General features: G+C 44.6%; 2 protein-coding genes across 11 annotated transcripts; one reads left to right on the top strand and one right to left on the bottom strand.

Moving 5' to 3' along the window:
* The first annotated feature begins 3,122 nt into the window (after positions 1-3,122).
* On the top strand, positions 3,123-17,862 carry HSBP1L1 (heat shock factor binding protein 1 like 1). Its single transcript, XM_086372535.1, has 4 exons — positions 3,123-3,317; positions 5,056-5,113; positions 6,089-6,191; positions 17,675-17,862. The coding sequence occupies exons 1-4, from the start codon at positions 3,267-3,269 to the stop codon at positions 17,733-17,735; spliced, it is 273 nt and encodes a 90-aa protein (XP_086228661.1). The 5' UTR covers positions 3,123-3,266; the 3' UTR covers positions 17,736-17,862.
* On the bottom strand, positions 16,717-27,747 carry TXNL4A (thioredoxin like 4A). 10 transcript variants are annotated; one of them, XR_015153660.1, is made up of 6 exons: positions 27,653-27,747; positions 26,989-27,235; positions 25,413-25,557; positions 24,925-24,994; positions 20,922-21,025; positions 16,717-17,128 (listed from the first exon to the last, which is right to left on the bottom strand). XR_015153660.1 is itself a non-coding variant. In XM_086372532.1 (5 exons), the coding sequence occupies exons 4-5, from the start codon at positions 20,963-20,965 to the stop codon at positions 16,957-16,959; spliced, it is 216 nt and encodes a 71-aa protein (XP_086228658.1). In that variant the 5' UTR covers positions 20,966-21,025; positions 24,925-24,994; positions 27,068-27,235; positions 27,603-27,747; the 3' UTR covers positions 16,717-16,956. The 10 variants fall into 9 exon arrangements, 7 of the variants coding, with proteins under 7 accessions (XP_086228658.1, XP_086228659.1, XP_086228657.1 ...); XR_015153662.1 differs by having other exon boundaries at positions 27,068-27,235; XM_086372532.1 differs by lacking the exon at positions 25,413-25,557 and having other exon boundaries at positions 27,068-27,235; positions 27,603-27,747.
* Positions 27,748-27,762: the final 15 nt, after the last annotated feature.

Below are 27,762 nucleotides of genomic sequence, written 5' to 3'. Positions count from 1 at the left end.
ACTATTCCCTTGGAATCTCTAATTTTCTTGAAGAGATCTCTAATCCTTCTATTCTATTCTTTTCCTCTATTTCTTTGCATTGATCACTTAGGAAGGCTTTCTTATCTCTCCTTGCTATTCTTTGGAACTCTGCATTCAGATGGATATATCTTTCCCTTTCTCCTTTGCCTTTTGCTTGTCTTCTTTTCTCAGCTATTTGTAAGGCCTCCTCAGACAACCATTTTGCCTTTTTGCATTTCTTCTTCTTAGGGATGATTTTGATCACCGCCTTCTGTACAATGTTATGAACCTCCGTCCATAGTTCTTCAGGCACTAATCCCTCAAGATCTAATCCCTTGAATCTATTTGTCATTTCCACTGTATAACTGTAAGGGATTTGATTTAGATCATATCTGAATGGCCTAGTGGTTTTCCCTACTTTCTTCAATTTAAGTCTGAATTTGGCAATAAGGAGTTCATGATCTAAGCCACAGTCAGCTCCTGGTCTTGTTTTTGCTGACTGTATAGACTTCTCCATTTTTGGCTGCAAAGAATATAATCAATCTCATTTCAGTATTGGCCAACAGGTGATGTCCATGTGTAGAGTCATCTCTTGTGTTGTTGGAAGAGGGTGTTTGCTATGACCAGTGAGTTGTCTTGGCAAAACTTTACTAGCCTTAGACCTGCTTCATTTTGTACTCCAAGGCCAAACTTGCCTGTTACTCCAGGTATCTCTTGATTTCCTACTTTTGCATTCCAGTCCCCTATGATAAAAAGGACATCTTTTTTTGGTGTTAGTTCTAGAAGGTCTTTTGTAGGTCTTCATAGAACCGTTAACTTTAGCTTCTTCAGCCTTAGTGGTTGGGTCACATAGGTCACACCAATGTTCTCATCTGTCAGAGTTAACATTCTAGATTTCTGATTTAAAGTTTTGTTTTATATTTAGCTGCTGCTCTTGTGGTCTGTGTCTTTGATTCCATTGTGTACTTCTTGTGAGTGAGAGTGAAACTGTTAATCGCTCAGTCATCCAACTCTTTGTGACCCCATGGATTGTAGCCCACCAGGCTCCTCTGTCAATGGAATTGTCTAGGCAAGAATACTGGAGTGGGTAGCCATTTCCTTCTCCAGTGGATCTCCCTGACCCAGGGATCGAACCTAGGTCTCCTGCATTGCAGGTAGATTCTTTACCACTGATCAACCAGGGAAGCCCTGTGTACTTCTTACCCAGACTGTTTTCTTCCCCAGCCTGTCTTTGCACCAGTGAAGCATCGTCTAGTTTCTGCTGCTTCACAGCACACTTAAATACTCTCCTGTTGTAGATTTGCAAGATCAGCTTCATTAGAGAATTTTTCCCCTGAACCTAGTTCCTGGGATTTAATATCCTTAACAAAATGAGTTTTTGTTGAGTGATTCTCATTTCCATATTAATAAATTTGCGTTCCACAAAGGCAGAACTAAGAATTTGACCCCTTCTTAAAGAGTGTAGGCGCTAGATAGAGAATGAGAGATCCCATTTCTCCAGTAGAGATTGGGTTCTCAGGGTTATCAGAGAGTTTCTGAGTAGGTTTCCACTGAACCACAGAGATTACAATTGAAGAAAGAAAGAAACCCCTTAACTATGATGCAGTCTCTCCCCTTCCCCGTCCACTTCCTGTCTTTATGGATCTGCCAGTCTGGACGTGTCCTGTGAGTGGAGTCTAACCACTCATCCTCCAGTGACTGGCTTCTCACTGAGCATCATGCTCCCCAGGTTCATCCACGCTGTGTCATGGGTCAGGGCTTTATTCCTTCTTATGCCTGAATTGTACTCCATCCTGAGGAGGGACCACATTTTGTTTATCTATTCGTCTGTTGGTGGACATCTGGCTATTTCCACCTGTTGACTATCATTAATAGTCAATAATGCTGCTATAAACTTTTCTGTACACGTTTTTGTGTGGATATATGCTGTCTTTTCCCTCGGGCACATACCCAGAGACAGAACTGAGGTTGTCTGGTAACTTTATGTTCAACTTTTTATGGACCTGCCAGACTGGCTGCACCACGCACCTTCCCGCCTGGGCGTGACACTCAGACTCTGCCACTCCTTGCCCACACCTGTCATTATCCCTCTGATTCGGGCCATTACGATGGGTGTGAAGTGGCTCCCCTGGTGGTTTTGATTTGCATTCCCCTGAAGAAAGAGGATGTTGGGTTTCTTTGCACGCAAGGCTGTGCTTCAACACACATCCAGCAGCCAGATGTCCCTGTGTGGTCACTCAGCAAAGACCCCTGGGGTGCTGGGGCACCCATACAGACACAGCCCTGCCTGCAGAGAGGTGCAGATGTGTAAACAAAGCAGGTACTTGCCAAACACAGGGTCCTGGGCCATCACCCATGAAGTAACCCAGAGCCACGTTCCAGACAGGCCTGCAGGACACAGAGGGAGAGAAAGCGGCAGTGATGTCTTCCTTCCAGATCCTCAAAAAATCAGAGCAGAAACTCAAGTGTTGGCCATTCTGCGTTGGTCACAGGACAGGACTAATCTTTCTTTCTTCTTCTTATTTTTTTGGCTGCCCTAGGAGGCTTGTGGGATCTTAGTTCCTTGACCAGTGATTGAACCTGGGCCCTTGGCAGTGAGAGCTTGGAGTCCTAATCACTGGACCACCAGGGAATTCCCAGAACAAAACTATTCTTAATCTTAAAGTTGGGGGCAGAAATGGCAGAGGTTCAGGGAGAGGAGAGTCTCCTGGGTGGAAGATCACAAGAACCAGGACCTCAATGCGAACGTGGGCTGCAGCTAGACTCCATCGCCGCCCCCGCATCCCCACCCCGCCTCCAGGACCCCCCAGTGGACAGGTGACCACACTGCTTGGTGGCAGGGTGAGTGCCAGGGGCTGGGGAGCTGGGGAGGTGTTGTCCCCGGCGCAGAGCCGGGGTTTGGGGCGAGGAGAAAGCTCAGGGAGTGGATGGCGGTCTTAGTCACACAGCAACGCGGTGGTACCTGATGCCACTGCACCGTGCCTTAGAAACGTGTAAAACAGCAATTTCTATGCTGTGCATTCTCTGCCAGGATGATCATTAAAAGATCGTGCTCACTCTGGGCTCTGAAGCAATGAAAATAAACAGTGGCGCTGGGATAGGCCTGTCCGCTGAGGTCCCGCCCCGCCCAGGCCGCCACCCGCGCGCCGCTCGGGTCTTGCTCCGCGCGTCCCCGGCCATCGCCGCCGGCCCTGGAGCGGACCCCACGGAGCGGCCGGCCGGGGACCAGCCGGCTTGCCTGCAGCCCAGGCCCGCCGGCCGCAGACATGGACGCACGGAACCCCGAAGCACCCGGCGGACGCGAGCTGCGGGACGTGGTGAGTGGGGACCCTCCCGCGCCGAGCGCCCCTCCCGGACGGATGCCCCGCGCCCGAGGCTGGACACCCTCGCCCCCCACCCAGCCCGCGAGGGGCCACCACCCCCACCCACCCCCAGCTGCTTCCCATTTGCAAAGGAGCTGCAGTGCCAGAGATGAGACGGCCCAGGGCTGGTAGTCTCATTAAGACGTGGTTAGGTGTACACAATTGAATACACGTTTTTCTGACCAAAAAAATCCAAACCTGATTGCCCGCCGGAAGCGCTCCAGACAGAGGACCTGCCTCCACACAGGAAAGCAGAGTCCAGGGGAGATCCACCTCGGTGTTCTCGGCTCTAAAGCGGAGATAATACTGTGCGGGGAGGGAGTGTGTCCTGGACGGGGTGAGACTTCCACCTGGAAATTCAGGGCAGCCTGAGTATGCCCGTCAGTCACAGGGATGGTGTTCCGGTTTGGCCCTTTAACGGGTTTCTGCAAACCCTTTCCCGGCGAACAAGCACCCAAGAGTGTAGGGGCAGCGTGCACCCACGCGGTGTGCTCTGGGGACCCTAGCAAAACTCCTTAAGAATTCTTTGAGAAGCCGAGGTTAGAGATTTTCTCCTATGCTATCTTCTGGACGTCTGATAGTTTGTTGCTTGTATTTAAATGTCTGATGGCTTTGAGTTAATTGTTGTGGACGGTGTGCGTTAAGGGTCAGGCCTGCTTGTTTAGTTGGTTACCCTTTGGCTGTCACTGTTCCAGCTGTTGGTTGAAGCTGTTGGTTGATTTTCTTTACTTTTTGAGTGGGAAAGCCATTTCACTATGTGAAAAATCAACTAATGGTAGGGTGCAGCCTCTGTGAAAAACAGACACGATTGAAGTGACTTAGCAGCAGCAGGCACATGCTGCTGCTGCTGCTGCTGCTAAGTCGCTTCAGTCGTGTCCAACTCTGTGCGACCCCAAAGATGGCAACCCACCAGGCTCCCCCGTCCCTGGGGTTCTCCAGGCAAGAACACTGGAGCGGGTTGCCATTTCCTTCTCCAATGCATGAAAGTGAAAAGTGAAAGTGAAGTCACTCAGTCGTGTGGGACCCTCAGCGACCCCATGGACTGCAGTCCACCAGGCTCCTCTGTTCATGGGATTTTCCAGGCAAGAGTACTGGAGTGGGGTGCCATTGCCTTCTCTGCAGGTACATGTATGTATGGAATAGAACACTACTCAACCATAAAAAAGAATGAAGTAATGCCATTTGCAGCAACACGGTTGGACCTAGAGATGATCATACCATGTGAAGTCAGACAGACAAGCATCATATGATATCCCTTATATGTAGAATCTAAAATATGACACAGATGAACCTATCTACAAAACAGTCTCATAGACACAGAGAACAGACTTGTGGTTGCCAAGGGTAGGGGGAGGGATGAGGTGGGAGTCTGGGGTTGGTAGATGCAAACTATGACATTTAGAATGGATAAACAAGGTCCTAATATACAGCACAGGGAACTATATTCAATATCCTGTGACAAAGCATAATGGAAAATAATATGAAAAAAGAATGTATGTATAACTGAGTCCCTTTGCTGTATAGCAGAGATTGGCATGACATTGTAAATCAACCGTACTTCAATTTAAAAAAAAAATTAGCATCAAACAAGAAATCAACTAACTGTTTATAGGGATGGTTCCCCTTCCACGGTTCTTAGAATGCTCTGCATCACACGTAAATATATATTCACTTGTCTTGTTCAATTTTTCAGGCAGAAAATCTATTTCAGGAACTTCAAGAACATTTTCAAGCTCTGACGGCAACATTAAACCTCAGAAATATCCTTTTCTATTTCATAACAAACACTGCAGTGCTTTTGGACTGTTGAACTGTCGTGGACTATCTTCTTGTTTTCTGCTGTTGGTGGATAATTGCTGACCCGGAGCTTCCTGGTGTTTCCATCTGTGCTTTTACAAAGGATCCTGATGTATTACCACCCGAAGGTAATACTTCCTGCTTGACCAGCAATGCAGGGCATTTATGTAAGGCAGGGATAAAGCACAGGACATACATACAGTACATACTATCCAATGGGCTTTTCCAGCAGGCTTAAATAAATCTAGATGGTCTGCTCAGTAGTGTTTGTACTCCCTCAGTCTGACCCTGAACATGCACTGGGAAGGTCTCCAACCTAGGGATCTTTATAATGGCTCTCCTGGCCTTGTTTTGCTTTGTGACTTCAGCAGCTGACTATCTGGTTAGACGTGAATTCAAAGTTAGGTAGAATGTTTGTTTCCAGTTTATGAAAACCCAGAAAAAGGGACACTTGCCCTAAGTCTTCCCCAAGTGAAGTCACGTCACACAATTAAACTCCTGCCTTAAAACGCATGGGCATCATTTGCTGAGGGAACCCTTTACTTGCAAATTTTGATCCTGCAAATGGGGCCCAACAGGGAAAAGAAGATTCTTGAACATGATAAAAATAAACAGTAGGAAATTGTTTTAAACAGAGGTAATTTTCATCGTATTTACATGCTGATTAGAGTTTGGTTAAAACAGTTAAACATACCAGACAAGCTCACATCCTAGAATGCATGTGCAAAGAAAGGGAGCCAAGTTTTCAGAGCTGGGTGCACAGTGCCAGGATTAACAGCAGCTCCAAGCCCGCGTGGGACGCGGTTAGCGAGCACTGCCCTGAGGTGCTCGTGCCTTCGGCTCCCTCCTCTCATGCGCACCGCAGGGCGTTTCCATCAGCCTTTGAGGGACCCAGCTAGGTGCCCGTGTCCCATGTTCTGCTCTCCTTGACCTTGTACTGGAAGAAATGGGGGGTCGCATTGAAGACCTGCAGAAGAACGTGAATGACTTGATGGCCCAAGCTGGGATTGACAGTCCTGCTCAGAAACACAGGTGAGGCCTTCTTAGGGCACTAATGTCTGCCTGTCACATGTCCTCTGCTTCCCTCTTGAACCTGTGCCCCGTATTTGCTCACTAAGGGAACTGCTGCTTCTGCACTGCATGAAAAACCTCCAGGAGTGATTTTAAAAATTCACAAATGCTCTTTTCTAAGTAGAACAGAAACACTATCTCATTGTTCCTTAAGTGCACTTTAAAGGAAAAACCACTATTTAAATGTGGATTTTATTAAAGTACTTCTCACCCTAAAACAAATCGCAATGAGAGATTGGGAATGATGACTAGTGGCTTCTGTTTGAGACAGTACGTTTGTGGAACCATTTAAAAAGACACAGATGCATTAGGCTCTCCCCCTGGTTCATGAGCGCTTCCTGAGGGTCCCACTCCACCCCCCAGAATGCAGGCATTTCTTTTCTGGTGGAATTTTGCACATCTTTTTTTTTTTTTACTATTTTATCTTTCACTTTCATTTTATTAAGTTTTTATTGTATTTGATGTACAATATTATATGTACAGGTGTGCATGTAATGTGTACAATGTAGTGATTAACAATTTTTAAAGGTTAAACTCCATTTATAGTTATTATAAAATATTGGCTATATTTCCCAAGCTACAATGTATCTTTGTAGCTTATGTTATATAATAATTTGTACCTCTGAATCCCCTAACCCTAACTGCCTCTCCCCTGCTCCCCTCTCCGCACTCGTTTGTTCTCTGTATCTGTGAGTCTGTATATTCACTAGTTTGTTATATTTTTTAGATTTCACACATACAAATGATGACATATAGTATTTGTCTTTCTCTGTCTGACTTGTTTCACTTAGCATAATGCCCTCCAATTCTATCCACGTTGCTGCCAATGGCAAATCTTCATTCTTTTTTATGACTGAGTAGTAGTCCATGGTGTATATATACCATATCTTCTTTATCCAGTCATCTGTTGGACACTTGGGTTGCTTGCTTCCCTATCTTGGCAACTGTAAATAATGCTGCAATGATCATTCGGGTGCATGTATCTTTTCCAATTAGTGTCTTTGTTTTTTCTGCACTACATCTTGAAGATGTAGATAAATGCTTGGCCTCAGGTCTTAGACTGAATGTGTTGTCTGTATAACATACCTGGAGACACAAGCCTTATTTTATTAAGATACTCAAGCATGTTTCACTGACGTAATATTCTGCTTCTGTGAGCACGCTCTAATTTTAGCTGAACAGGTAGATGTGGTTGTTTTCCGTGCTTTCATTTCTCTGTCAGTTGTTATCCCAAGTCAGCTGGCAGATCATCTGTGCTTACCCTGCTGAATCAGAGCAAGTTCACCTGTCAGTGACTTATTTATAAATTTCCACATCTGCTGTTCTGGTGGAAAAGATCGGTGGAATCTGTCCTGGACACATGAGCTGTGGTCCCTTCCTGTCACCACCCAGACACCAGCAGGCTGTTTTAAGTTTGGTCAGAACCCATCATAGGTTAGGCATCAAGTTAAATGGATAAGTAGGTATCAGAACTTCACCTTTTCAATGCACATACAGCCATTATGAGCTGCAGGTCTGGGGGCGGGCGCTCCAGCTGTGTCTGCAGGATACTTGGCTTTACCCAGGTGGGGGGCTGCCTCAGACGGACCCACCTGCCCTGGAATGCTGTCCTCCCTGCGGTTGCTGAGCACCATGTTCTCAGGGCGCGCTGCCCTGAGGGGGCCGGCGGCCAGGAACGTGGTCCTTTGCTGGCACCACCCAGATGCCAGCGGGCTGTTTTAAGTTTGGTCAGAACCCATCATAGGTTAGGCATCAAGTTAAATGGATAAGAGGTGACAAAACTTCACCTTTTCAATGCACATACAGCCATTATCTAAAGCAGCATGAGAGGTCAGTTAATGCCTTTTAAATCAAAGGAAGTACCTGAATAGGTCTAAATCTGTTTGGCTAAATCTGTGCTTGTTGCTTCTGCTGGGTCAGGGGTTCCTAATACAGGGCTCTTGCTGTGGATTTCAGGGGATTTGGTAAGCACCTTAAACTTGTGTTCCTGCTTTGAGTAGGGGAGTCAATGACCCCCAAAACTACTGTCCCACGCTCTCCTGGCCCCCTCTCGGGTACAGCATCTGAACACCTGTCCTGCTGCAGGGAAGCAGGCAGGCAGTTGTTCCAGGAGAATGTCTTCACGCTGTTGATGCAAAGTAGTATTCTGCCATTGGAAGAGCAGGCACTGTTTATTCGCCTTAAATTGTGCATCCACACAAGCGTCTGACTCAAATGAGAATCGTTTAATGTTCAGGTTTTCTATATACTGAATTTTTCCTGTAGAAAAGTGTTCTAGTAATTACAGGAAAGTAAGGTACATTTTTTTGTTGATAGTGTTGGATTCAAATTTATTTAACTGCACATTAACTGATATTTAAATCAACCATTACTTCTTTCAATTTTTTTCTTACAGACTTGAAGACAGAACAGTCATTTGAAAATACGAAAAAGTGAAAACTGTACTTTTTGAGTAATATCTATATAACACAAGTTCTTGTTTTTAGTATTTAAGAATTCATTTTAGTAAAATAAAAGATTAAAAGAACAAAGGCAGGGCAATAAGAATGTAATTAGGCAAGAGATCGACCACTTAACAAAGATGGTTGTAAAATGACAGGACACTTTTCAATACACACCTAACATTTGTGGATCATGGGGGAAAAGAATAACAGGTCAATTTCCCCCCAGAATTAAGCTCTATATAGAACTTTCTTAAGAATATCATAAGCAGTTTTCTATAGAAGTTGCTTCTTCAACATCTGCATTCCAGTTCAATAATTCCAGTCACATGATTCTGGGGAAGACTCATGTTCACCTGTCCAGTCCAAGCAGACCCTGATGGTATGTTGTCCAAACCAAAGGAAAACCAGAGAAGAGGTTGATGCAGGAGCTCTGGACTGCTTCCTAGGACACCCTTACCTGCCCCACGCCTGAGTAGAGGTCGTGACCAAGGAGGTGCACAAAGATTGCACCCATCTTTATCTTGTCAGTTAGAGATGCTTTCAAATAATTGTCAAGTCACCTATCTCTGAGCCAAGTTAAAAAAAAAAGCTATGATCACCTAAAACAGGGTCCATTGTAGGCTCTCATTATAAAAAAGTAACATTATCCCTGCATATAAAGAAATCATACTCTTTATACGACTGAGCGACTTCACTTTGACTTTTCACTTTCATGCATTGGAGAAGGAAATGGCAACCCACTCCAGTGTTCTTGCCTGGAGAATCCCAGGGACGGGGGAGCCTGGTGGGCTGCTGTCTATGGGGTCGCACAGAGTTGGACACGACTGAAGTGACTTAGCAGCAGCAGCAGCAGTATATAAAAGTGAAAAGCACTCCTACAATTCAGGATTACACACTATCAATACTTTTTTCTATGCAAGAAATTTTATATAGTTCATCATATTCCTTGTAATTTAATATCCTGTTCTCAAAAAAAAAAAATAATATCCTGTTCTCATATCATAAACACTTTTTCCCTTGTGAAAGTTTCATATACACTTTTGTATGGTTACTAATACTCTATCATGTGGCTGAAATAATTTAATCATCCCCTTAACCATTCCTTGGGGTTGAGGTTATTTCTTACTTTCTGGCTAGTATAAATGAGTTTCTTTAATGAGCACTGGCTATCCTTGAATTCTCTGCACATTTCTCTAGGACCAGAAGTATGACCACAGGCCAAGTACCCTGAGCAGAATGCATGTAAGAAAGGAAAGTCATTTTATAGCCTCAACAGTAATGCAAAGCCAAAGTTTAAACCCAAAGTTTTTAAATTGCATCATTTAAATTCAGTATTCTTGGTGGCTTAAAATCATATTTCCATTTGATTATATGAAAGATTTCAAAGCATCTTAGCTGTAATTTTAATTTTAGCAGAAACTAGAGAAAATTACTTGAATTAAACCAAACAGATTTGCGTCTCTATGAATAATACAGGACACAATTTAAAGTCCAGGATTTTTAATAAATTAAGTAGGAAAGAAAGCTTCTGTTTAGTTATTAACTAAAATAAAAACATAGACATTGTCAAAAATTTATTAACTTTGCAAAGAAAGTTCTCAGCTGATCCCCTTTTATTGGCTCATTTGGCCATTTAACATCTCAATTATTTGCTCAAACCACAGATATCTATCTTTAAAGAGATTACTTGGCATTTTTTAATATCATATCTGTTTCAGTATCTTCCTAATACTTTTACAAAGAATTGCTATTTTCCAGCACCCTGTTACATATATTTAGAAAAAATCAGAATGTTTTCATAAGAAAAAGAGGGAAAATAGTAGACAGATTTACATGTACTTAAATACTCTAATCTAAATGGGATTAACACAACTTTAGTAGAAAGCAGTTTATTCATTGAATACCTAAGTAAAATGGAGTTACTTCAATATCAAATCCTATATTGATGAATCTGTAATTTAAAATTCACTTAACACAAAGTTATGAAACTTATGAAAATATAAAGCTTAATAATAGAGTTGAATCCATAAGGCAGAAGTGCTAAAAGTTTTAAATTCTCACATTTCATTTCCTTTTTTACAATTGCTTTTATCTATCTCCATAGATTTTTAACTCTCTCCCCAAATCTCCTTTCAGCACCCCCCACCCAAGCTTTTTGTAAGTAAATTCCATCACCTCACACCTCCTTCCCTAGCAGAGCCTCTCTGCAACCGCTAGCTCCCCTCAACCACACCACATTTTCCAGCCCCAGGCCCTCGTCCCACCACAGGGCCTGGTTCCGAGGTTCCTTCTGGACTGGAGTTACACACACACACACACACACACACACACACACACACACCACACCACACACACACACACACACACCACACACACCACACACACACCACACACACCACACACACACACACACACCACACACACCACACACACACACACACACACACACACCACACCACACACACACACACACCACACACACCACACACACACCACACACACCACACACACACACCACACACACCACACACACACCACACACACACCACACACACCACACACACACACACCACACCACACACACACACACACACCACACACACCACACACACACCACACACACCACACACACACACACACACACCACACACACCACACACACACCACACACACCACACACACACACACACACACACACACACACCACACCACACACACACACACACACCACACACACCACACACACCACACACACACACACACACCACACACACCACACACACACCACACACACCACACACACACCACACACACACACACACACACACACACACACACACACACCAGTTAGCACTTTTTGTATCTAATCTCAGCTTGAACATGATCTCCTGAGAGGTCCTTTCCCTGAATGCCTGTCTGGGTCTGATGTCCTTCATGTCCTTCATGTGGTCTCTGGCTGTCACAGTTGTCTTTTCACTTCTTTGTAATCATTTGAGTCTCCTCCACAAGGCAGCAACCGGTTTGATTTTGTTCACCTCAGCTGCTCAGGGCTGGCACCAGCCCTGGGACCCCCGAGCTACTCAAACATTTAAACTAATGAATGAATTTTGAGAGTTTCTAAATACTTTGCAATCTTTTCTATGATGCTTTTTTGCCCACGGAGATGTGTGAGAGCTTGATCACTTTTTGACAAGAAAACCAGAGGTCAGAGGGAAGACTGGGGACAACAGCAGTGACTGTAGACTGGGGTGGTGTGGGAGGCAGCGCTGAGCTCCTGAGGGCGCTGCGAGTGTTCTTTGTAAAACCTTGACAAAAAATGTAAAAATGCCAAAAAGAATGCTAGGATCAGTTGCATTTAAAAACCATGTAGGAAAACTCTTCAAAATGATACCCACCTAAAGCAAGTCAAGGTCCCAGTCTGATCTTCAAGACCTCATATAGTCACAAGAAGTCTGAGGAGGTCTCGAATATACACCCTGAGTTTTAACTAAGCAACCCAAGAAACCAAACTTTGAGTGTGGTTTTCGGAAACATCAGCAGTGCGATTTTCTAGGAGAGTTGTAGACAGTAGATGCTTTGATTCTGTCGGTGCCCGAGCTCCTCATCTCTTACCTGCTCGGCGCATACAGAACTGGGCAGTCTAGCCTATGGACACTTGGATGCCTACATAACAGCCTGTTGCAAACAGAGGGCTGCTGTTTGTTGTACTGTTTTAAATCTTTGTTGTGAATGTCTTAAAACTATGTAAATAGCATTATAACCCAGTATCCTTCTGTACCTAGTTTTCCATTCAGTGGTTTGAGATCTGCCTGTGTTAATATGTGTAGGTCTAGATCAATGTAACTAACTGCAATATAATAGTCCTTTGACTATTTGTTGTTTGTTTCCAAATGATGCTGCAATAACTCACTCTGCAGAGACATCACTTTGCCAACAAAGGTCTGTCTAGTCAAAGCTATGGTTTTTCAGTAGTCATGTATGGATGTGAGAGTTGGGCAATAAAGAAGGCTAAGTGCCGAAGAATTGATGCTTTTGAACTGTGGTGCTGGAGAAGACTCTTGAGAGTCCCTTGGACTGCAAGATCAAACCAGTCAATCCTAAAGGAAATCAGTCTTGAATATTCATTGGAAGGACTGATGCTGAAGCTGAAACTTCAATACTTTGACCACCTGATGTGAAGAATTGACTCAGGGGAAAAGACAGCTGATGCTGGGAAAGATTGAAGGCAGGAGGAGAAGGGGACGACAGAGGATGAGATGGTTGGATGGCATCACTGACTTGATGGACATGAGTTTGAGCAAGCTCCGGGAGTTGGTGATGGACAGGGAAGACTGGAGTGTTGCAGTCCGTGGGGTCACAAAGAGTTGGACAGGACTGAGCGACTGAACTGAATGCTGCAATACTCTTTCATGTCTCCTGTGTGTGTGCTTGTCTCTCTAGTTTACTTGACTGCTTATTCTATTACTGAATATATTCTGTACCTCCTAGGTTGGTTGCCTCTGTGTCAGCTGCCTTGTCTAGTCCCTGGACTTTGCAATAAAACTCATCATGGGAAGAATGGAAAACAGAAGTCTCTTTGTGCCCAGAGAACCGGGGGTATCATCACCTTTCTCTACTAGTTCATTTCAACTTGAAAAAAGCAACACGTACAGCAATGAGGCAAGGTTTGATAGCCCTACAGATCTAGGTTTCAAATTCATGTCCTCTGCAATTAGTTGTGGTGGTGGTTTAGGCACGAAGTTGTGTTCGACTCTTGGGACCCCATGTACTGTAGCCCACCAGGCTCCTCTGTCCATAGAATTTTCCAGGCAAGAATACTGGAGTGGGTGAAAATGAAAGTGAAAGTCACTCAGTCGTGTCCGACTCTTTGGGACCCCATGGACTATACAGTCCATGGAATTCTCCAGGCCAGAACACTGGAGTGGGTAGCCTTTCCCTTCTCCAGGGGATCTTCCTGACCTAGAAATTGACCCTGGGTCTCCTGCGTTGCAGGAGGATTCTTTACCAACTGAACTGGGGTGGGTAGGTAGCCATTTCCTTCTCCAAGGGATCTTCCAACTCAGGTATTGACCCTGGGCCTCCTGCACTGCAGGCAGCTTCTTAACTGGCTGAACCACCAGGCCAGCCCAGTTAGTTTTAAGTCTGGGCAACTACGGTTCAGTTCCCCTCTCTGTAAACTATCTACCTGGCAGGTGCCTGGAAGGATTTGAGAAATGACTTATAAGTTACTTGGTTAAGGGTGAGGTGGATGGTAATAAGATATAAGCTTTTTACAATAAGACATAAACATAGAATAGAGGCCAAATCATAATTCAGTGATATTATACTTACAAAGCACCAGTGAAAAGATAATTTTTAAAGTCAAATGCGAATGAAGTTATTACAACTTGTAAATAAAACAAATTTATAATAAATTTACAAACGTGAAGTACGGTTTTTTGTTTTTCTGTTAATAAAGCTTTATCAATGAGAGAATTCATATGCCATGCAATTCATCCAACTAAAGCATACAATTCAGTGATTTTTCATATATTCACAGACATGTATAACCACAATTCTGCAAGATTTCCATCATCTTAAGAAGAAATCCTGTACCCAACAGCTGTCACTGCCCAATTTCCACATCCTCCAGTCTTACACAAACACTAATCAGCTGTCTCTATGGATTTGCCCATTCTAGACATCTATAAATGGGATCACACACGACATAACAACTAGTTTCTTCTACTTACGTTAATGTTTTCAAGTTTGGAGCCTCCATCAGTACTTCATTCCCTCTTATGACCAAGTGATAGTCTACTGCATGGATACAGCACACTGTTCGATCCACTGGGGAGCTGATGGACATCTGAGATGCCTGTCTTTGGCTCTTATGAAAAATGCTGCTATAAAAATTCTTGTCCAACTTTCTGTGTGGACATACATGTTTTATCTCTGAGATATACCTAGGAGTGCCTCTGATGGGTCAGATGGTAATTCCACGCCGTATTTTTGAGGAACTGCCACACTGGTTTCCACAGTGACTGCACCAATCCCTTCCCACCAGAGTGCATGGCAGCCCGTTTTTCACATCCTTGTCAGCACTTGTAGTAATGGACCCTTGAGTCTGTTCACACCCATTCTCATGGGTGTCAGTGTTATCTCCTGGTTTTGATATGCATTCCCTTGGTGACTGATGATGGTGAGCATCTTTTCAGGTAATTACTGGCTAATGGTCTTGCTTGAATAAATGTCAGAAGTATACTATCAAATGTCTTTCATATGCCAGGTACTTAGGATCACATTTTTTTTCTTTAGCACCTCATATGACACAGTATTATACTATTTTCGGGAAAATTAAAACTGGAGATATTAAACTGCATATTTGCATTTGAGTTTTATATCCATTAAAAAAAAAATATTTATCTGGTTGTACTGGGATCTTTAGTTATAGCATGCAAATTCTTAGATGCAGCATGTGGGATCTAGTTCCTTGACCAGGGATCAAACCTGAGCCCCCTGCATTGGGAGTGCAGCGTCTTAACCTCCAGACCACCGGGGAAGTCCCTATCAATTCAGTTCAGTTACTCAGTCATGTCCAACCCTTTGTGACCAGGCCTCCTTGTCCATCACCAACTCCTGGAGTTTACTTAAACTCATGTCCATTGAGTTGGTGATGCCATCCAACCATCTCATCCTCTGTTGTTCCCTTCTCCTCCACCTTCAATCTTTCCCAGCATCAGAGTCTTTTCCAGTGAGTCAGTTCTTCACATCAGGTGGCCAAAGTATTGAAGTTTCAGCTTCAGCATCAGTCCTTCCAATGAATATTCAGGATAGATTTCCTTTAGGATGTACTGGTTGGATCTCTTTGCAGTCCAAGGGACTCTCAAGAGTCTTCTCCAACACCACAGTTCAAAAGCATCAATTCTTCTGCACTCAGCTTTCTTTATAGTCCAACTCTCACATCCATAGATGACTACTGGAAAAACCATAGCCTTGACTAGACGGACCTTTATTGGCAAAGAAGTCCCTATGTCCGTTTCTAAAAGCACATACTTGTGTGTGTGTGGCTTTTCAAAAATTTCATTCTTTGGTAAGTACACTCATGTTTCAACAATGAGTCAATCTGATGAGGCAGTGAGCCTTTTCACAGCAGAGAGCCCCCAGGGAATGCTGTGACTGATCTGAGTACAGCAGGTGTCAGACAGCAGACGCTACCATCCTCTTCACGTGGGAGAGCACTTGCCCAAGGGCTGTGAAGCCAGGTGTGGGCTCCAGGTGTGCTCCCCAGAGTTCCCTGTGCTCCTCCACGCCAGGCGTCCACTCTTGACTGTGTAGTCTGTGTGCACTGAGATGTGCCCAAGAAGATCCCAACTAACAAATGCTGCTGGGGTAAGCGAGATAGGAGAGGAACTTGAGATTATGAGGAGGAAAGTAGCTACACGGATTGAAGGGTCTGGTTTCCACATAAAATACAGTACGCACATCAGATTTGATCTTAAGAAGTATAAGAATCAGCTCTTAGTCTTTAAAGGGAAGCCTGCAAAAATCATTATTTTATCGTACTGTTTTTATAACCAGAATAAAATGTAACTTTTCATTAAGTGTGTATTCTTCCTGAACTCAAGCCTTTGGTTCTATTGAGGGATCAGCTGTGTCCCTGACAATTCCTGTGCCGGAAGTCCTCACCCCTGGACCTCAGAATGTATCCTGTGGAGACGGGGCTGTTGCAGACGTCATGAGTGGAGATGGTCGTGCTGGAGCAGGGCAGCCCTCGCCCAGTGGAACATCTGAACAGACACACGAACAGGGAGAACAATGTGTAGGATGAAGGCTGGGACTGTGGTGAAGCATCACCAGCCAAGGGACGCCAGAAACCACCAGAGCCAGGAGAGGGGTGGGAACAGACTCCCTGTCAGGCCCCGGAGGACCAGCCTGACAGCTGGATCTGACTCCAGCCTCCGGAACCATGAGACACACTGAGCCTCACTCAGTGGTAGAGAGTCCATTCTTGACTACCAAAATCATTAATCTGTACACTAAGTTTCTTAGTAAATAAACAATTTTGACCATCCCCATCACTGTGTATTTATTTCAGTTAGATATTTACAGATATTTGCTGATACAAAAATACAGTGACCAGGCAGACTGAAAGGCGAGGCAATGCCACCCACACTGCAAAACCCTCCAGCTCCTTAAGCTCCATGTACTTTGCCAAACGCTTTCTCAAAGGCTTTAAATAGTTGAAAATACTTCAACATGAGAACGACCCCAGGGCACCACGTGCACCGGGTGGGCCGCGCTCAGTATCTGTACTTGGTGGAGTAGTCCTTCGGAGACACGACCAGCCCACGGCCCTTGCGGGCCCCCCGGTACACCGTCTCGATGATGTCGATCATCTCCTGCTTGTCCTCCATGGCCCAGTTGATCTTGTTGTTGTTGCCGGTGCCCAGGTCGATCATGATGTGCTTGTTCCTGTAAGAGGGAAGGGGTCAGTGCTCACAAGAATCCCTCTGAAAAAGAACCGCATGGAAACATGCCTTACATCCCCACCTCCATTACAGGCTCTTATCAAACATCAGCACGATCAAGAGGATCCACCACGGTTTAGAAGAAAACTAGAAACCATCTAAATACTGTTAAGAAAGACACACATGTTCCTTCTGTGTGCTCTGTAATTCCTTAGGACAAATCACCTACAGGGCAATCAAGGGTCGAAGGACACAGCCTCAGTCACCTGGTAAGCCAAACAGTTTTCCAGGGTGTTGTAGTAACTTACCTGAAAAAGCAATGTGTGAGTTTCTCATGGTGTTCTTGTGAGCACTTAGTGTAAATGTTACTGAAAGTCCTATTGACTGTGAAGTGAATGATATTTTGCATTTCTCGATTCTCCATAGATGGATCTTTCAAGAAGCTACTTTTTAAAATGAATTTATATGTGCACTTCATAAAATAAAGATATTAACCCTTGTTGTACCAGCTGTACTAATGGCTATCGATTTAACTTTCTGTTTCTGACAGGCTATGCCTCTGGCTGCCAGCTGTGGTTTCCTGTTGTGGGCTCCACCTGGGGCTGCAGTGAGGTCTCCTTCTAGTCAGAGTGAGCTTCCAGGAGGCAAACTGGATGTCACTCTCCTGCTGCAAAAACTCGCTTCCAGGAGTCACACCGGCCCAGGAATCCGGGCATCTGGGCCTGGCCCTGCCCTCCCTTCCACACCTGCCACTCCCCACCCCCACCTGTGTCACCCACATCCTTGCAGGTCCCCAGATGTGCAGGCCATTCTGCCCTGTGCCCCTGCTGGGCTCACGCCAAACTTACTCAGCAGCCTCTACACACTCCCCGCTGCCTGATGACAATCAGTATTTGTGCCTCTGCAAATACTTGCTGCAATACTGTGACTTATAAGAAAAATATATATGTGGTCACTCAAAAGATATACTGTCCTATGTATTTGGTTTTATCCACAGTTCCTGGCTCGATACTGCCCAAACCTTTGGAACTGTCTGCAGTGAGTGATGGGATATCTGGACTCTGTCCTCAGCTCCTGAAGACACTTCATGGCCATGAAGCGGAAATGGGTGGCTTGCTATTCCTAGGCACCTCTTCTGTTACAAGGGAGTTCATGTTAACAAAGGCCACTTCTAGATCCTACGATTGCTTGTGGGTGAGGGGAAGCCCCTTCCACGGCACGCACACATGCTGTCACCTGTCACTTCTCCCTGGTTTCCGGTGCTATCTGCTCTGCTTTGCCATCAGAGGATGTTCTGTGACAGCAGGCACCCTGTCTGATCTGATTCATGTCCCAGCATAGACATAAAACTGAGCAGGACTCTATGTGTATACATATTTGGTGAATAAATTAACCAAAATATTGTTACTACTTGTCTTAGAATTCTGGGTTGCAGGAACAGCAGAAGGCTTTGTCTCCTTTTCTGAGTGCAGCATCAGTTCTAAAATATCAAAATACACACCCAGCCCCAGCACCACTCAACCTCTTTCCCCAGAAAGGCTTCTCCTGTCCCTCAAGCCTGGTCACATGCAGTGGAAGGCAGGATCCAAGATGGGAGGACTCTGGGAGAATTCTGAGGGGCACACAGAAAAGACCCAGACTGCCTTCAACAGCCTGTCAGTAGGAACATGGACTGGGAGGGGGTGGGGATGCATTACAGGGAGTGGAGGATGTCTGCAACACTCCAAAGTGATGGACGTAGATACCAGCTGAAGACACCTAAGTGTCTAGAAGGCGCTGCCGAGTTTCATGCTGCTTACAGTAAAACGAGAAGAGAGACAAACTGGTGTAAGATCTGTTAACCAGAAAAATTTCTTGGCCTCTCCAGATGGCAGAAGGTGCTGAAATCCAGAAACGGCTGCTCTACTCTGGACAAAGAGGCCACACAATCTTCTGCGGAAACCCAGGAAAGACCTAAAGTCAGAATGTCCAGTCACAGGATGGGCTCTTCCCCAAGGAAACAGCTGTTGGGCAGAGGGCACCCCAGAGCCCAGGACAGGAACCCTACTTGCTCAGACTGAAAGGGAAGACCATGCAGTGAGAAGAGCTGACACAACCCCAAAATGCTGCTGGCAGGAAGCAGTTGAAAAATAAACCGGCTGCAAATGCCCTTCATGAAAAGGCAAAAAATAAAAACCTGCATTAGGCCAGAAGGACGACCCAGTGCTGCATCAGAGCTCCTCCTCCCCAGGCCCCTCCTCCCCATCTTCCCTCCTTGTGAGCCCAGAAGACTGTTTCTCAGGACTGTCCACACTGCGTCCTGGAGGAGGGGCCACAGATAAGGAGCAGCCTCCAAAGCTGGCCAGAGAAGCCTCATCCACACCCGATTCTGCAATGGGAGCTGATGGTGGGGGCCGCAGCCGGGGCAGGACATGACTCTCTGCAGCCGGGGGTGGGGGTGGGCCTGGCCTGGCACGCTGCAGTGCACAGAACCCTATAAGACCCCTATCTCCCACCTGAACCCCCGGAACTGGGCTGCAACGCGACCATGCCCATCATTAGGTACATGATGCCGCACAGGGGGGTCTGCAGCTGTTCCCATGGTTACTCATCGGTTGATTTTAAAATAAGGGGATTCTCCTGGATTAAGGGGTTTGTCTAATCCAATCACACGTGCCCTCTGAAAGCAGAACAGGATGCTGGAGCAGCTTATGAAAAGAACTCAACTCACTGCTCAGGGTTTCAAAGACAGAGGAGCCTCTAGGAGCAGAGAAGGGCCCAGCAGAAACAGACCTCCGACCTGTGACCACCAGAAACTGGATCCAACCAAAAGCGCCCCTGAGCCAAGTGGATTCTTCCCTGACCGACGGCCTAGACGGGAGCCTAGCCCGTGACTCTGGCCTTCGGAGACCCCACATCAGAACCCTGAGCCTGCCTGGACTCTGACCTACAGACCACCAAGTTTGTTACACAGAACAGAGAGTGAGTACACACCCTGCACACCCCACCCAGACCTCCTCACCCACTAGGGAGCTCTGCTGCTAGAGCTGGCCTAGTGTTTATATTGCTACTTACTAACTTCTGGAGTAACATAAGAAATTCTGATAGACAAGTAAAAATAGTGTCATATGGTGATTTCTTTCCAAATTAAACCTTCACAACAGAAATTTTTTTTTTCACTCATGCTGTTACTTAACTTTATTACAGAAATAGCAAAAACCGTGTTTATATCTGCATCAGACTCCTGTGTCTAACCAGTAGCTACTCTGCATTCTCCATTCATGCAAAGTTTGTAAATCATAGGTGCAAATTCATTCAAAGTCATCAGGGAGATTCTATTACTTGAGCCAGTGATTGATTGACTAGGATCCACAAAAGAATTTTTCAGCTGATGAAAGATCTTTTTATAAGATTTTGTATTTATAAGCAAACTAACGAAGTACAGGTTTCCCTCTTGGATATCACAAAAGGATGCTAATCAGTAATATATTTAAAAACTGAGTTACTGTAAACACATTTTTCATCAACAGATTTAATTTAAAGGTATCTTAAATGTCAATAAGAATGTCCTCCATTTAATTACACTTCACCTAGGTCCCTGGGTAGTTATTTCAAAAGGGTAATTTGTTACTGAGTAAATGGTAAAACTGGAATTGTTACTTTGAAAATTATTTAAAAGATCACATTAATTGCCTGGTGATACAAACTGTATTATGATATGACCACATTACAACTTCCTTCTAAAGATATCTTGATTGCATTAAACGCCCAGACCATCTTTTCAATTTAAATAACAACTTTAAGATAAGTGAACATACCTGAAGAAAAACATGACAGTACACGGATCATATAACTCATACATTTTGTTGAAGTCAGGTACTTCTGTAATATCCACAAGATAAATAACTGCAAAATTTTTAACCTAAAAGTAAAGGAGATGGGAGGGGGGGAGAACTGAAATAACACATCAACTTTTTTTCTGTAAAAGCACATTAAAAAACAAAAACAAAAGAATCTGTGTATAACAGGACAATTTTCAAACTAGCTCTGCAACAGGTTTTCCCAGGAGAGTTGCCATGTGGGACATCACTTCACTAGCATCACAGTCCTGAGCAACTGTCCATTAGCATGCTTAACATCTTCCAGCCAGCAAGTTATGAGAATCCTGCAGGAAAAGTCCGCAGACACATCACTCATGCTGGTCCAGTAAAATGCTACACGAACTTTTACAAGCATTTAACTGTATGTAGCAAACAAATGCTTTAAAATATGCCCCTGGGATTCAGCCACACACTCCCCTCTAACTTAGGTCTGGACACCTGCACACACTAAGGGCCTAACAACTCAAATCATATTGTAGGTAACAAATGTTCTTTAATTTCTTCCTTAATTGCAAGTCCATCACAGAACATTTAGAAAACCCAGAAAACCATAAATAAAATTACGTCCAATCCCAACACCCAGAGATAACTGCTGAGAAGATATTTTTACTATATTCTTTCCCACTTTTTCTGGTCTATATGTTTATGCTGTTCTAATAAAATGTGATCATACGGTGATCATACTACAATATTTTGTATCTCACTTTAATTATGAGTGTCCTCATATAAACTGTATACTGTATATAAGAAAACAATCAAAACAAAACATTATGGCTACTTAACAGTTCATCAAATGGCTATGCCATTATTTTACCATTCTTCTGTTATTTTTTTTTCATGAATATAAATAAAATTTCATTAATATCATTATTCACATATGAACATTATTACCCTTACATTTATATACATATTTCATTATTTCTTAAGGATAAACACCTAAAATAGAATCTTCAGAACAAAGGACATGACATTTTAAACGCTCCTTATAATTTCTGTCTCAGTGCCTTTTAGAAAGCTTATACCAACTTAAAATACTGTGGGTTGAATTATGTCCTTTTACCCCAACAAGAAAACAAACTGAACCCCTGACCCCTCATTCTCAGAAGGTGGCCTGACCTGGGAACAGGGTGCCTGCAGAGCTCATCAGCGAAGGTCAAAAGAGGTCATACTGGAGTCTGAGCCATGATCCAACCTGGCTGGTTGAAACAAGCCAAGGGAGAACACAAACACGCCAACTGAACCCAGAGGGCTAGGGAAGGCACCCAGAAGGCAGGGAGCACCCCAGGAGGGGAGACACCAGGATGGGGAGAACAGCAGGGACTTTCCCGAGGGAGCACATTCTGCTGACACCCCAGTCTCGGACTTCTGACCCTCAAGCTGTGAGGCAACACATTTCTCTTGTTTTAATCTGCCCAATTTGTGATGCTTTGTTATGGCAGTCCCAGGAACTGCACAGAAAATGCCTATTTCTTCCTCCAAACTAACTCTAAAAACCTGACTGTAATTTACTAGTGAAATAGCATGCTGCTGCTACTGCTGCTGCTGCTAAGTCACTTCAGTCGTGTCTGACTCTGTGTGACCCCATAGACGGCAGCCCACCAGGCTCCACCATCCCTGGGATTCTCTAAGTAAGAACACTGGAGTGGGTTGCCATTTCCTTCTCTGATGCATGAAAGTGAAAAGTGAAAGCGAAGTTGCTCAGTCGTGTCCGACTCTTCGCAACCCCATGGACCGCAGCCTACCAGGCTCCTCCATCCATGCGATTATATGGTTTAATACTACAGTACAAAAACTGAGGGATTAAATGGTACAAGACTGACAGAATACTGGTAACTGCAACAAGTATTAAGTATTAGGTATTAAGTCTACTATACTCTGCTCTCTATTTTTGGGAATATTAAGAAATATTGACTGTGGACATTAAACCACCACCTTCCACAAAAAGGAGAGAAGGAACTTTACATTTCACGAGCACGCCTTTTGCTGATAGGCGTCAGTGCCGAGGTAGGGGAAGAAAAGGAGTCTCTCTGAGCCTCTCCCACATCCCCTCTTCCTGGTGTGCACACAGAGTTGGAGGACTGCTGAGAGCAGCCACTTGCTCCGCTGCACAACTGCCTCCTGGCAAAAGTTACCCTGCTGGTTTATAAGTTCTGGTGGTTGTGGTTTAGTTGCTAAGTCGTGTCCGACCCTTGGAACCCATGGACTGTAGCCTGCCAGGCTCCTCTGTCCATGGAATTCTCCAGGCAAGAATACTGGAGTGGGTGGCCACTTCCTTCTCCAGGGAACAAACCTAGGTCTCCTGCCTTTCATAAGTCCTGCCTGCATCTAGTTTTACTAAGCAGAGATATTTTACTTCTCTCATTAAAAAAAAAAAAAGATACTACAATGTAAAAGTTAGGTATTAACATCACAGTATAACCAAACACACACACACACACACACACACACACACACGCATAGCTTCCTAAAGCATAAAATGACAACTCAATGATGTACAACTTTCACACTGTGAATGTTGGTTTTACGTGAGACACTTAAAAAAGGTCTCATTTTCTTTTGCCTCCAGTGATGAGTAAGAAAACCGTAGCTCATTCAGAAGTCAAAAAACAAATGACACTACAGTCCTTCATCATCTATTCCTTCCACATAAATCCCATCAAGATAGATGTGAAGCCTCACAAGGTCAGGGACCACATCTGCTGTCTTTTCTGGTGGTCCTCGAGTCAATCAGGACCTGACATACCCGGGGCACCAGTAAATATCACTAGTTGAATGAATGAACTTCAGAAATACACATATATTTCAAAACTCAGAAAATGTTTTACTGTCACTATGGACTTAATTACGTAATCCTGAGTTCAAACAGACCTGCCTTAAAAGACAGTCTGTTCTTCCTAGAGGTGACCTGACAGGTCCTCTAGCCCTGCAGCACCAGCTGGCCTCTCTCTCAGTGACAACACAGCTCCACAGTCCTGCACGCCACTCAATGCCACTCATGCATGTCACTAAGACCGAAGGCTGTCAGCGTCGCCTTCCACCTTCTCTATGAAGCTCCTCCATTAGCTAAGAACCCACCTAAAATTCTGGACAAATGTTCTTGACTGTCAATTGGTACTATGCATTTTTGAAGTATCGATTTTTACATTTTTAGATAGTTCCTTTCAAAGCCATCAAAAAACTGCATAACTTCCTTTTCTCAAACTATTATTTGCCCTGATTGGTTACTGGTTCCTATGAGATTTCTCAATTGAGCATAAATTTCTGCAGATTCAACCTACTTTATGACATGTTTAAGAAAGAGCCCCAGAAGTCATTCCTAAATAATTCCATGAATACATTTACCTTATATACAAATTAGAAGGTCTGACTATGAGATAGTATCACTGAGGTTTTGCATATTTTAAATTCTACTGGTATGAACTCTTTAAACATACAAGAATTAAACATCCCATTTATTCTTACACATAATGGGACTTGGTCACAGTGCTGCCAAAGTACACGCCTCCAAAATGGCAAGACAAAAGTCTTACCTTGAAGCTGTGCATAAAATCACCCACTAATCAGAAACCTTTATTTTTTTTAATATTTATTTCTATTTATTTATTTTGCTGCACCAGGTCTTAGTTGTGGCGTGAGGGATCTTTAGTTGTGGCACATGGGAGCTAGTTCCCTGACCAGGGATTGAACCTGGGCCCCCTGCTTTGGGAGCATGGAGTCAGGGCCACTGGACCACAGGGAAGTCCTGGAAACTTTATTTTGATAATAATTCTACCAAACTCCAGACATCTGTAAAATCTTTCAACGTATCTCTGTTTTCAGTACAGGTCAAAACCAATCCAGCATGAGGTGGGGTTGGAGCTGCTGAAGCAGTGAGTCAATAAAACACATTCCAGGAGAATAGTATAATCAAGTCCAGCCTCAATGTTGGAATTTTACTCACTTTAAAACAGCTGGGGTATCCAAACAGAGCTCGTAACAAGATGAGGAAGATCTCCCATTATCTGCCATTTCTGCAGAGGGAGATAGACAGTTAAATTGTTCTTTATACTAAAACCTTAAATTTCAAAAATTCCTGTTCAACGTCCCCAAAAAGGGCTTCCAGAATTATAAATTCATATTCTGCCCTTATACTAAGCAGAAAATAAAACATTAACAGTTTTGTAATGCATTTCAAGTTTGCATTTTTAATGACTATAATATTACATAGTATTAGAAGTTTATTAAAATAGAAATCCAAGTTCTGGATGAATGAAAAAGAGTAACTTAAAAGACCAAAGAAAAATACTCCAAGTGAGCCCAATTAAACTGTTCTTACCAATAGTTCTAGTCCAAAAAGAGCACACCTACTAGCACTACAGCAATTTGGTCTCTGACTGCTACACAGGGATTAGAAAAGAACAGTTCTGATGAAAGTCCCTAAAAACTTACATTGACACAAAATCTGTCTCCTAGCTAAGAGTATCTTGCTGAGTTTTGCTCAGATATGAACAGCAAACAACCCTCACGCCTCTGCCATCCTAGCCTCGTGCTGAGGGCAACCGGGTCTGGACATCCCCTGGTGCTTACACTCCACCTGCAAGGCAGAACCCAGAACACACACGTAAGTTACGTCAGCGTCCACATAGCAGTGATTCGATTACTGGAACAGGGTCTTCATCCGTCATCACTGACTTCTGCAGTCTCTGCCCTTGACCACTGCGGCTCAAGTCATGGGGAAATGACTTCTGGGCACCACTTCACTCCTGACCTCTGACCTGACGGGGAGGACCCGACTGGCAGAACCCTGCTCTCCTGAGTTCCCCAGGCATCTCTTCAAGCTCCCTCAACGCCTTGGCGTCCAAGAGGAAGAGGAGGGTAAGGTTATCACCACAGACTCCTGCTCTGACTCGGATCTCACTGAAGGGATTCAGAATTCCTGGGGGAGCTTCTGGACCTAATCTCAGATCTGCAGAATCAGACTCTCTGAGATGCACTTTCGGTGACAGACACAGAAGGATGGTCCCTAATGTTCACAGTGCCACTACCCCGACCTCACTCTGCCTGTCCTACCAAAGAGGAGACAGTGAAAACTACTGACGGCAGGTCAGACTACTTTTCGATTCCTAAATACAAACTATATCCTTACACCTGCTACTCTTTACTCAAAGGAGTTATTTTAACCCAGCCCATATTAGCATATCTTACTCCTGTGAAATAAATGATGACTTCAATGTTTCCCTTATTTTTATACTCTTTAATAAAATGAATAACCTCTCAAATTAACATTGAATATTATATTTTTTATTATACCCTAATATTTTTGCCTCTTGCCCTATTACTACAATTGCAAAATTCTAAATCAAATTTACCTTAAAATACCCATTAGACAATTACAGAAAGAGAATTAAGCCCTAGTTACTCAACAGCGCCCTACAATTGCTCTTTATTGTCAGCAAATGGCCACAGACAACCCCGTGTACTAAATTTAAGGATTAGGAAAACTAGTTCTAACATTACAGTTCTACTTTTTCCCAATGTTTCCTACATTGGAATCACTCTAAGCTATAAATCAAGTCACTTACAACGAGCGCCCTGGAGGAAAGAAGGGACTCAAAGAAAAAGAAGGGAATTTACTATGTTGTTACCATAGATGTTCTGCTCAATACATACAACAAATAAACACGGTTCCAAAAAAAATGACAAGGTTTTAAAACTAAGCCATTCAAAGTAAGCTCCTACACTCAGCCAAATTCTGCAAACATGTTTTGCTCTTGGCAGTATAGATGTAAATTTTTGAAAACACCTTATGGGTTAAAATCCCTATAAATTAATAAGAATCTTTCACTTCTTCAGGGAGAGACATCATGAACCTCTTAAAAATGTGAAAATCTATGGAAACTTCTGCCAGTAAGGATATAAGTTATTCTGACAAATTTCAGGGAGCCCATCCTCATACCCCAAGGTACTTCTATGAATCCTACTGCTTCTCTGTAACCGGTAAACTGGCTGTATTTTTCATTCTTACCGGCAAAACAACAGCAATCCAACAGGATGCAAACACCAAACCGGGCGGCAGGACGCGACGGGAGGTGTGGCTGCTTTACCTTTTCAGCAATGCTGTACAGAACCTCATCCATCTTCATGCAAGTAGGGTCCCAGTCGTGCCCAAACCGAATGACGACCACGCGGTCTTCTTCCGAAAGGATGGCCTGATCCACCTGCCAGCCATTGTGCAGGTGCGGGAGCATGTACGACATCTTGAGCCGACAGGTCTGCGGGGGAGTGGGGGGAAATCACCGGCCAGCTCCTCCCAGCCCCCCCATGGCACACCCAAGGAACCCCCCGCCCCAAGGAGCCTCACCACGGAGCCCCTCACGGGGTGTCACCCTGCGGGGCCCCCACCCCACAGAGCCTCACCACGGGGCCCCTACCCCGCGGGGGCTCACCCTGCGGGGCCCCCACCCCACGGAGCCTCACCACGGAGCCCCCGGCCTACGGGGACTCACCCCGAGGGGCAGTCGATGCGCTGCCGGCAGGGCCAGGCCCGCGTCTACCAAGTTCCGACCCCGAGCCCGCCACAGGAACGCCTCTGCCCCCCGGCCAAGATCCCAAGGGGAGGGGCCCCCTGGAATCACACACCCGCGCATCACTCGCCTACCCCTTCCCACCGTCTCCAGCCGCGCACGCACCTCTGCCCACACCGGGCCCTCCCGCTCAGCGGTCCTTCCGGGCGCGTAGGTCTCCCAGAGGATGTGAGCGCCGGCCACTGAGCCCGCGCGCCCACAAGGCGTGAGCTCCG

The sequence above is a fragment of the Bos grunniens genome, chromosome 24 (assembly GCF_055505025.1).
Source record: "Bos grunniens cultivar Pamir isolate PY7600 chromosome 24, Bosgru_T2T1.0, whole genome shotgun sequence".
NCBI classification, from domain to species: Eukaryota; Metazoa; Chordata; class Mammalia; order Artiodactyla; family Bovidae; genus Bos; species Bos grunniens.
The sequence above is the reverse complement of the archived record's forward strand: the minus strand, read 5'-3'. Positions and strand labels throughout refer to the sequence as shown.

Bases quoted from the DNA above. Each gene is read 5' to 3' on its own strand.
- HSBP1L1 (XM_086372535.1), top strand. From the start codon at position 3,267: ATGGACGCACGGAACCCCGAAGCACCCGGCGGACGCGAGCTGCGGGAC. The intron at 5,114-6,088 runs ACCTCAGAAATA...CTGCTCTCCTTG, and splicing joins AGCTCTGACGGCAACATTAA to ACCTTGTACTGGAAGAAATG. The intron at 6,192-17,674 runs GTGAGGCCTTCT...TGTTTCTGACAG, and splicing joins AGTCCTGCTCAGAAACACAG to GCTATGCCTCTGGCTGCCAG.
- TXNL4A (XM_086372529.1), bottom strand. From the start codon at position 27,220: ATGTCGTACATGCTCCCGCACCTGCACAATGGCTGGCAGGTGGATCAG. The intron at 21,026-27,067 runs GTAAAGCAGCCA...CTTTACTTTTAG, and splicing joins TGTACAGCATTGCTGAAAAG to GTTAAAAATTTTGCAGTTAT. The intron at 17,129-20,921 runs GTATGTTCACTT...TCCCTCTTACAG, and splicing joins ACTGTCATGTTTTTCTTCAG to GAACAAGCACATCATGATCG.